The sequence below is a fragment of the Salmo trutta genome, chromosome 1, assembly GCF_901001165.1.
Source record: "Salmo trutta chromosome 1, fSalTru1.1, whole genome shotgun sequence".
Taxonomy (NCBI): domain Eukaryota; kingdom Metazoa; phylum Chordata; class Actinopteri; order Salmoniformes; family Salmonidae; genus Salmo; species Salmo trutta.
The window spans coordinates 53106613-53119029 of record NC_042957.1 but is presented as its reverse complement, the minus strand read 5'-3'; the positions used below and the strand labels follow the sequence as shown (position 1 = coordinate 53119029).

Genomic DNA, 12417 nt, shown 5'->3' with positions numbered 1-12417 from the left:
TGCCAAAACTATAGTTTGTTAACAAGACATGTGTGGAGTGGTTGAAAAATGAGTTTTAATGACCCAAGTGTATGTAACCTTCTAACTTCAACCGTAACTACAGTAGTTACTATGGTAACCAAACAATACAGACTTGCTAGTTTAGCTAACCAAACCGTAAGTTCTAGTTTGCAATTATGGACATCGAATTCAACAATGCCAATAATGTTTTCAATTCGACTTTTGATTTCAAAAGCAGCTCAAACATAGAACGTAAGAATGAACTATTGAATTCTACCGTGCATTATAGGGTATTATAAACTGGGTGGTTCGAGCCCTGAATGCTGATTGGCTGACAGCCATGGTATATGAGAACGTATACCATGGGTATGACATAACATTTATTTTTACTGCTCTAATTACATTGGTAACCAGTTTATAATAGCAATAAGGCACCTCGGGTGTTTGTGATATATGGCCAATTTATCACAGCCTCTGTCTATTCCTTAAAATGCCTATTTACTCTGTTCCATCTGACTGCGCAATCCAATGTCTCATCAGCCCAGCCAGGCAATTTATAAACTTGATCTCCGCTATAAAAAGCATCTAGACATTATCTCACATTTCTTTTAGACTAACATTTCGTTTTCAACAGCGGAGATTTGTATAAACCTTGCTGTCTGTCTCTCCGACATTTGCAACATTGTTTCAATATTTAAATTTGATCTCCAGCTGTCCCATAGTAATGAACTTGTCGGGAGTCGGGATGAGACAGGCAGGCATGCAGCTTTTCTCAGCAAGTCGAAATCATGAAGCAGCATCATTTTTAGTTAGTTGTGTTGTTGGCTAGCTCCTTTGAGCAACAGTGTCCTGACAAAAGAGCACATTTTCTATGCCAGGCAAAATTGTGCATCATTAGCTCATTGTTATGGATGTATCCAAATAAATGTCACTAGAAAACTGCTTAAACAATCGCAAATGCAGCTAAATGGGCTCTCCTTCTCCGTGGCCGACGTGAGTAAGACATTTAAATGTGTTAACCCTCGCAAGGCTGCCGGCCCAGACGGCACCCCTAGCCGCATCCTCAGAGCATGCGCAGACCAGCTAAATGGTGTGTTTACGGACATATTCAATCTCTCCCTATCCCAGTCTGCTGTCCCCATATGCTTCAAGATGGCTACCATTGTTCCTGTACCCAAGTTGGCAAACGTAACAGAACTAAATAACTATCGGCCTGTAGCACTCACTTCTGTCATCATGAAGTGCTTTGAGAGACTAGTCAAGGATCATATCACCTCCACCTTACCGGCCACCCTAGACCCACTTCAAATTGTTTACTGCCCCAATAGGTCCACAGACAATGCAATCGCCATCACACTGCACACTGCCCTATCCCATCTGGACAAGAGGAATACCTATGTAGAAATGCTGTTCATTGACAATAGCTCAGCATTCAACACCATAGTACCCTCCAAGCTCATCATTTAGCTTGAGGCCCTGGGTCTCAACCCCGCCCTGTGCAGCTGGGTCCTGGACTTCCTGATGTGCCGCCCCCCAGGTGGTGAAGGTAGGAAACAACATCTCCACTTCGCTGATCCGCAACACTGTGGCCCCACAAGGGTGCGTGCTCAGCCCCTCCTGTACTCCCTGTTCACCCATGACTGCGTGGCCATGCACGCCTCCAACTCAATCATCAAGTTTGCAGACAACCCAACAATAGTAGGCTTGATTACCAACAACAACGAGACAGCCTACAGGGAGGTGAGGGCCCTCAGCGTGTGGTGTCAGGAAAACAACCTCTCACTCAACGCCAACAAAGCAAAGGAGATGATCGTGGACTTCAGTAAACAGCAGAGGTAGCACCCCCTCATCCACATCGACGTGACAGTAGTGGAGAAGGTGGAAAGTTTTAAGTTCCTCGGCGTACACATCACGAACAGACTGAAATGGTCCACCCACACAGACAGCGTGGTGAAGAAGGTGCAACAGCAACAGCGCCTCTTCAACCTCAGGAGGCTGAAGAAATTTCGCTTGTCACTTAAAACCCTCACAAACTTTTACAGATGCACAATTGAGAGCATCCTGTCGGGCTGTATCACCGCCTGGTATGGCAACTGCACCGCCCACAACCGCAAGGCTCTCCAGAGGGTAGTGCGGTCTGCACAACGCATCACCGGGAGCAAACTACCTGCCCTCCAGGACACCTACAGCACCCAATGTCACAGGAAGGCCAAAAAGATCATCAAGGACAACAACCACCCGAGCCACTGCCTGTTCACCCCGCTACCATCCCGAAGGTGAGGTCAGTACAGGTGCATCAAAGCTGGGACCGAGAGATTGAAAAACAGCTTCTATCTCAAGGCCATCAGACTGTTAAACAGCCATCACTAACACAGAGAGGCTGTTGCCTACATACAGACTTGAAATCATTGGCCACTTTAATAACTGGATCACTAGTCACATTAATAATGGCACTTTAATAATGTTTACATATCTTCCATTACTCATCTCATATGTATACACTGTATTTTATACCATCTATTGCATCTTGCCTATGCTGCTCTGTCATTGCTCATCCATATATTTTTATGTATATATTCTTATTCCATTCCTTTACTTAGATTTGTGTGTATTTGTCACGCCCTGACCTGAGAGAGTCGTTTTTCTCTGTTTGGTTAGGTCAGGGTGTGACATGGGGTGGGCATTCTATGTGTTGTATGTCTATGTTGTTTTTTCTTTATTGGCCGAGTATGGTTTCCAATCAGAGGCAGCTGTCATTTGTTGTCTCTGATTGGGAATCATACTTAGGCAGCCTTTTCCCCACCTGTGTTTGTGGGTTATTATTCTTTCTGTGAGTGTTTTGTGTGCACCTCAGTTGTGTCACGTTCATTTCTGTTTATCCTGTTTATTGTTTTTGTTCGGTTTCACTTCTATTAAAGTATGCGGAATTACCAGCACGCTGCGCCTTGGCTGATTTATGACAGGGAATTTGAGGACAGTGATCGTGACAGTATTAGGTAGTTGTTGTGGAATTGTTAGATTACATGTTAGATATTGCTGCACTGTTGGAACTTGAAGCACAAGCATTTCGCTACACTCGCAATAACATTTGCTAACCATGTGTATGTGACCAATGCAATTTGATTTGATGTCCTGTTATTCTGGCTGTACTTTTTGACGTGACTGTAAGTTAGCCTTAGTATTTAGCAAGCAAGGAAAAATAACGTTGCCAGCCAGTATGGCAATGGAACATTTAGAACAAACAACTGGGTCATGTCCATAGATACAGAACAAAAAGACTGAACGACTGGGCTGATAGAATGAACGACCAGCTTGGGTAGCAAACCTAGATTTGTGTCGGGATTATATCTTGCGGAAGGATGAAATAGTATGAATAAATTCATCAAAATAACGTTTTGAATGATAATATGTCAATCATTATTTGAATATGTTGGCAACCCGTTGTATATAAGTGATAATGCCCTCGAAGCCAGTGTTTGGAGGATATATTGGCACGGTTTGCCTAACAAAACCTGTGCCAATATATCCTCCAAACACTGGCTTTTCGGGCATTATCACTTAAATAATGCACACTCTAGAATGCCCTTCAAGCCAATCAGAAAGGACTATTTAACAATGCCATTGTATTAATAATAATATTCATTCAATATATGGTTTTTCATTCCAGGTAGAATCTCAGTCGCTTTAAAAACAAAATAAACAAAAAACAATTTAACAAAACAAATGTAGGGATTTGGTAGTTCTTGGGTGATAGTTTAGTTTAGTTTTTTAGGATCTCCATTATCTACTGCACATGCAGCAGCTACTCTTCCTGGGGTCCACATAAAACGTACAAATACATGACAAAGTACAGAACAGTGATAGACAAGAACAACATAAGATATTACATTAAATAAACACATAAATCAAATTGTCTTCCATAGCTTTAGATGAAAGGCAGTTTGGAAAAGGAAGTATCTTAAGTGGAGGGAACATAGATGGTACAGCCAGGCAGGGAGGTAGAGACATCTAACAGACAGGCCACAGAGCTCTTCATCTGGAACCTAGTCGTCTTCGATAGTCACAGCTCCTCCTCCGTAGATAGACTAGATCGTCCAATACTGAAATGTAGCACCCACCTGGGTGATGCTTCAGCGACTGTAAAAGCGCCAGTAAGACGGTGTTGATCTGGTGTTGCTGCATCATTCAAATCATAATAGCAAGCTAGCTAGACGTGACATAATCAGTCCTGCAACTCCGTGGGTCACCACCAGATATTACAGTTAATCTATCAACAAGTTATTAAAAACAAAAAAAATGTACAATCTAAATATACCATAGGGAATATTTAAACAATGCTTTGTGACAATGTCTACAATTATAACAATATTCAAAATTCTAAAAGTTGGCATAACTCTCTAAATGTATGGCTCTGGGCAGAGTTCCCATCTGCATGTCGAGGCTCTGCATGTGTGTACCACAACAAACCATCCGGCCTCACACCGCCACGGGGCAGATAGAGAGGCGGTGCTCATGCACGCCAATGAGCGCCACATCCGGGACTGCAACCACTGGGCCACATTAGCATCCTTAACCCCCCCATTCACTGTGACCCAGGGGGCACCACTGTGGGGGTCTGGTTGAATGAGGGTTAATGTCGGGTCACAACAATCTTGACACGGTATAGTTATAGCTAGTACTGTACAGTGGGCTTGTTGTGTGGTTGTGGTTGTGTTGTGTTGTGGTCGTAGTGCCTGTCAAAACACTTTGGGAAATAGACTAGTTGATGTCCGGAAGACGGGATTTTAGCCACTATGCCTCCTATACACACTTCCAAAAGGGTTCCAAAAGGGTTCTTCAGCTGTCCCCATAGGATAACCATTTTTGGTTCCAGGTAGAACCCTTTTGTGTTCCACATAGAACCCTCTGTGGAACGGGTTCTACATGGAACCCAAAATAGTTCTACCTGGAACACAAAAGAGTTCTACCTGGAACCAAAACTGTTCTACCTGGAACCAAAAGTGGTTATCCAAAGGGTTCTCCGATGGGGGCAGCCGAAGAACCATTTAAGTTCTAGATAGCACCTTTTTTTTCTAGTGTAGGGGAGGATATTTGACCGCCTCAATAATACAAAGGACAGTGTGGTCACATGTTTTTCTCAGCATGCATCCTTATCTTCACCAGCCCCCACTATGCACAGAGTAGACACATAAATATACAGGTCATTAAGCATTACTCACACATGATGGTACACATGGTGGTACACATGATGGTACACATGGTGCTACTCATGGTGCTACACATGATGGTACACATGGTGGTACACATGGTGGTACACATGATGGTACACATGGTGGTACACATGGTGGTACACATGGTGGTACACATGATGGTACACATGATGGTACACATGGTGGTACACATGATGGTACACATGGTGGTACACATGATTATACACATGGTGGTACACATGGTGGTACACATGATGGTACACATGGTGGTACACATGGTGGTACACATGGTGGTACACATGATGGTACACATGGTGGTACACATGGTGGTACACATGGTGGTACACATGGACTAATTAGGGTGTAACAGTAGCTCATTCTCTCTTCTTCTCTTGCTTTCCTTATCTCTCTCTCTCCCTCTCTCTGTCTTTCAGATCACAACCACCTGAATAACGCTGCCCTCTCACCCCTGGGTCCAGCGATGGCGCTCTCCCACCCTCACAACAACCTTGGTCTGGGCTTTAACAAGTGCGCCTCCCTCAAGGCTGTGGGTAAGCAACTCACCACTCACTACAGACATCCTTTCACATGCACTGTCTATCAACAGACCAGTTCACATAGACAGAAATACACGAAAACCTATCCACTCTTGCAAACATAAATAATATAGACATATTTTATGCATTTGGATATTTCTACATATGTGCATTTGAGAACTGCCCTCATTATTACGTGAGACACAGTGCCTGTGATACTCCAGTATTGAACAGAGTGTTATATGTTATATAATGTTAATGTATGTTAATGTATATTATAAACTGCATAGTTGGTGCCCTATAAGCCTCTAGAGTATTTAACTTATTATTTACAAATACATACACACACACACACACACACACACACACACACACACACACACACACACACACACACACACACACACACACACACACACACACACACACACACACACACACACACACGCTTGCTGATTGGCCACAGGTATGACAAAACATTTATTTTACCTTTCGAATTACGTTGGTAACCAGTTTATAATAGCAGTAACGCACCTCAGGGTTTTGTGGTATATGGCCAATATACCATGGCTTAGGGCTGTATCAGGCACTCTGAGTTGCGTCGTGCCCATGGTATATTGACCATATACCACACCCCCTTGGGCCTTAATGCTTAATTATAACATGCCTATACTTTGCTTTCGAAAACATGTGTGACTGTGTGAAACATGAGAAAAACATGTGTGACTGTGTGAAAGATGTGAAAACGTGTGACTGTGTGAAACATGAGAAAAACATGTGTGACTGTGTGAAACATGAGAAAAACATGTGTGACTGTGTGAAACATGAGAAAAACATGTGTGACTGTGTGAAACATGAGAAAAACATGTGTGACTGTGTGAAAGATGTGAAAAACATGTGTGACTGTGTGAAACATGAGAAAAACATGTGTGACTGTGTGAAAGACGTGAAAACGTGTGACTGTGTGAAACATGAGAAAAACATGTGTGACTGTGTGAAACATGAGAAAAACATGTGTGACTGTGTGAAACATGACAAAAACATGTGTGACTGTGTGAAAGACGTGAAAACGTGTGACTGTGTGAAACATGAGAAAAACATGTGTGAGTAATCAAGTAGAGCAGGGCTGCCCAACCCTCTTCCTGGAGATCTACCATCCTGTGGGTCTTCAGTCCAACCGTCTTCCTGGAGATCTACCATCCTGTGGGTCTTCAGTCTAACCGTCTTCCTGGAGATCTACCGTCCTGTGGGTCTTCAGTCCAACCCTTTTCCTGGAGATCTACCGTCCTGTGGGTCTTCAGTCCAACCCTCTTCCTGGAGATCTACCGTCCTGTGGGTCTTCAGTCCAACCCTCTTCCTGGAGATCTACCGTCCTGTGGGTCTTCAGTCCAACCCTCTTCCTGGAGATCTACCGTCCTGTGGGTCTTCAATCCAACCTACAGGACAGTAGATCTCCAGGAAGAGGGTTGGGCAGCCCTGAAGTAGAGGGTGTATATTGCTTATGAACAACAATGATGTTACTCCCACACTTCATCCACTGCCCTCCTCTATCGTGACTAACTCATTAACACACATACTGATGCTAGTACATATCCCCCAAGACACATGTGGAACACAGACACATGTGGAACACAGACACATGTGGAACACAGGCACATGTGGAACACAGACACATGTGGAACTCAGACACATGTGAAACTCAGACACATGTGGAACTCAGACACATGTGGAACTCAGACACATGTGGAACACAGACATGTGGAACACAGACACATGTAGAACTCAGACATGTAGAACACAGACATGTGGAACACAGACACATGTGGAACTCAGACATGTGGAACACAGACATGTGGAACACAGACACATGTGGAACTCAGACACATGTGGAACACAGACACATGTGGAACACAGACACATGTGGAACTCAGACACATGGTGCAGTAACCCTGCCTGTAGCTCAAGCACAGGCAGTCAGGATAGTGAGTGACATGACTCCCTGTTGAGTGACTGACAGTATAGGTCTGGATTGGTCAGAGCCGTTCCCTTTGGCTGGCCCCATGGCCTCACACACACAAGCACACACTCACACATACTTACAGTACACTGACCCCAACACACACACACACATACATACTGATGCCACACACTCTCTCACACACACACACGAACATACACACAAAACCATACGTGATTGTTTCTGATCACTCTGGAAAGACAAGGACAGACTGATGCTTATTTGGAAGGACAGCACGACACATACATGCTTGCACCATGAGATCATTGCATGTCATTAGAACTGCTCACTAGCCCTTCCTATTCTAAAATCACTAATGGCAGGGATGGAGGAGTCCACGTCATTATGCTGCTCACTGAGTAAATCAGTGTGATTGCATCAAAGGAACGTTAATAGAAAAGCCAATAAATTCATATGACGTTGTCATTGACATTTGCAGTAAAATACTTAAATTAACATTTTCATCCGAATGTGATGCAACACTCTTTTTCTCCATATGTGGTCATATTCCTTTCTGTTTGATGAAAGCACATTTTTTAATCCCCAACCCTGTCACCAGGAGGACCCTAAACAGAATACGGTCCGCTCTTTAATGTAGTCACTTTTAAACTGCATTCATTTTTTAGAGCTCTACACACCACACACACACTCTACACACACTCTACACACACTCTACACACCACACACACACTCTACACACACTCTACACACACTCTACACACCACACACACACTCTACACACACACTACACACACTCTACACACACTCTACACACACTATACACACCACACACACACTCTACACACACTCTACACACACTCTACACACCACACACACACACTACACACTACACACACACACACACACACACACTACACACACACACTCTACACACCACACACACTCTACACACCACACACACACTCTACACACACTCTACACACCACACACACACACACACTCTACACACCACACACACTCTACACACCACACACACACTCTACACACACTCTACACACACTCTACACACCACACACACACACACACTACACACCACACACACTCTACACACCACACACACACTCTACACACACTCTACACACCACACACACACACTACACACACACACTCTACACACCACACACACTCTACACACCACACACACACTCTACACACACTCACACACTCTACACACGCTCACACACTCTACACACGCTCACACACTCTACACACACACTCTACACACCACACACACACTCTACACACACTCACACACTCTACACACACTCACACACTCTACACACCCTCTACACACCACACACACACTCTACACACCACACACACACTCTACACACACTCACACACTCTACACACTCTACGCACACTCACACAGTCTACACACACTCACACACTCTACACACCACACACACACTCACACACTCTACACACCACACACACACACTCTACACACACTCACACACTCTACACACACTCACACACTCTACACACCACACACACACTCTACACACCACACACACACTCTACACACCACACACACACTCTACACACGCTCACACACTCTACACACGCTCACACACTCTACACACACACTCTACACACCACACACACACTCTACACACACTCACACACTCTACACACACTCACACACTCTACACACCACACACACACACTCTACACACCACACACACACTCTACACACACTCACACACTCTACACACTCTACGCACACTCACACAGTCTACACACACTCACACACTCTACACACCACACACACACACTCTACACACACTCACACACTCTACACACCCCACACACACTCTACACACCACACACACACCCTACACAGACTCACACACTCTACACACCACACACACTCTACACACACTCACTCTACACACACTCACACACTCTACACACACTCACACACTCTACACACACTCACACTCTCTACACACCACACACACACTCTACACACACTCATACACTCTACACACTCTACACACACTCACACACCACTCACACACTCTACACACACTCACACACTCTACACACACTCGCACACTCTACACACCACATACACACTCTACACACACTCTACACACTCTACACACACACACTCACACACTCTACACACAGTCACACACTCAACACACACTCTAAACACACTCACACACTCTACACACCACACACACACACTCTACACACCACACACACACACACACTCACACACTCTACACACACTCACACACTCTACACACCACACACACACTCTACACACCACACACACACTCTACACACCACACACACACTCTACACACACTCTACACACCACACACACACTCTACTCACCACACACACACTCTACACACCACACACACACTCTACACACACTCACACACACACATAGCTGTAGGTTGTACAGACAATGGCGTGGCTGCTATCTGTGGTGCCAGCCGGGGCATGGGTCCTCTGGCACAGCAGGTTGGCATGCCGGCTCATCGGGCCCTTGAGAAGGGCCCACCTCACGGCTGGTGCATTACCACGGGAAGTTGCTTTGTATTTACATATCTGCGTCTCATTTGAATCCATTGATCTTAAGAGAGGGGAGTCTCTCTACACCTCTAGGGTATTTCACTCATTATTTTCTCATGAATGGAGCAGACAGCCGTATGGTCTTGCGGACACACACATGCGTACGCACAAATACACACACACACACACACACACACACACACACAAACACACACACACACACACGATTGCAGATGGCCACAAAAGCAGAAAAGCAGGTTGACGCATGCGATTCTAAACAATGGTAATGGCACATGGAAAGGCATTGGGGTACAGGGACACTCACAAGCGCACACACAGATACACATAAGGGCACACACAGACACACTCATAAGGGCACACACATACACACACATAAGGGCACACACAGACACATATAAGGGCACACACAGACACACTCACAAGCACACACACAGACACACTCATAAGGACACACACAGATACACTCATAAGGGCACACACAGACACACTCATAAGGGCACACACAGACACACTCATAAGGGCACACACAGACACACATAAGGGCACACACAGACACACTCACAAGCGCACACACAGACACACATAAGGGCACACACAGACACACATAAGGGCACCCACAGACACACTCACAAGCGCACACACAGATACGCATAAGGGCACACACAGACACACTCATAAGGGCACACACAGACACTCATAAGGGCACACACAGACACACACATAAGGGCACACACAGACACACACATAAGGGCACACACATACACACTGATAAGGGCATACACAGACACACTCATAAGGGCACACACAGACACACTCATAAGGGCACACACAGCAGCTCATTTGAAATAAAGGCTTAGCACTCTCATCTCTTCACACGTGATTGTACCCCCCAGCAAACCAATAAACAACACGGCACGTCACCACTCGCTGTGTTGGCAAAGTCATTGAGAGGACAGAGTGTAGTTCAGAGGCTTTGGCTCAGGCGTCAGCCAACTTCTGCCAAGTGTACCAGCAGGTCCTTGGACCAGGATGTAGTTGTAGCCCTGTATCTTAATTAAACACTAACGACCTGAGAATTTCTGCTAGGGCACAAAGGGGTAGTACGAAAAAGTGATGGAGAAGGCGAGAAATGGATGGAGAGGGCAGCAAGGCCTCGTTGCCGGTCCCCCGCCTTCAGTGCATATGCTCTCTCACAGTGCACTTCCTGTGCAGTCGGCCGAGAACGTCAGTGATTCCTCGTGACAAAACGCATGCTGCTGCAACCCCGAGGTCACTTTCGTGCAAATCGTTCTTAGCAAGCATAGTAGTAGTTGGGTAGCATGGGTTTCGAGCATCACTAGTAAGGATAAAGAGCTAAAATGTCAGTCTAGTCTGGTGCAATGTCGTTTGTTGTCATTTTTTTCCATTTGGCTAATTACAACACACCCCTACTTGGCCTCAAAATGGCTGTGGTGTGGGGATCAATGGAAGTCTTCAGCATGAATGACTTGGCACCTGCTAGACTGCTATTCTTTAGAGAAGCTGCTGGAATCAAGCTGCTTATCTTTTTAGAATATTTAGAATGTATAAACCCATGCCTGTATACAGTTGTGTTGGCAACATAGCCATTTAATCCTCCCATGACTTGCCAAACGTGGCACATGCCACAACATGAAAGCAGGCCTTTTAAGAGCACTGTCATTATCAGCATAATAGCCATTTAATGCCTTGCGTTAAAATAATTTCCTGAAATTGCAGTGATTAGACCATTTAAAGCAGCTTTATACATCTGTAGTTGTTCTCCTTTGGAAGAAGTGAGAACTTTCCTTAACAACACAGAGTAAGTGTTATAATGTTCTGTATTGAAGAACAATTTCCACCTTTTGATCGTTTTTCAAGGTAATGAATGTTTTATGATCTTCAAGAAATCCAGCTTTTCTCCAGACTGGTCTGTGGTTTGATGATATTGAGTTTCAGGAGCAATATACAGGTAACTGACAAAATAAAGAACCTAATAGGGCTTTGGGCCACCACCAGCTTCCAGAACAGCTTCAATATGAATAGATTCTACAAGTGTCTGGAACTCTATTGGTGGGATGCA

The 12417-nt window shown here is 44.8% G+C and overlaps 1 protein-coding gene across 3 annotated transcripts in view; it reads left to right on the top strand.

Annotated features, from left to right (window-relative positions):
* The window catches only part of LOC115199878 (protein shisa-8-like), a 91165-nt gene that overhangs the window by 59448 nt on the left and 19300 nt on the right, over nt 1–12417 (top strand). For all 3 annotated transcript variants that reach the window (XM_029762428.1, XM_029762421.1, XM_029762413.1), the window contains exon 3: nt 5645–5761. In XM_029762428.1, coding sequence (XP_029618288.1) covers nt 5645–5761 — 117 coding nt within the window. The remainder of the gene's footprint in view (nt 1–5644; nt 5762–12417) is intronic.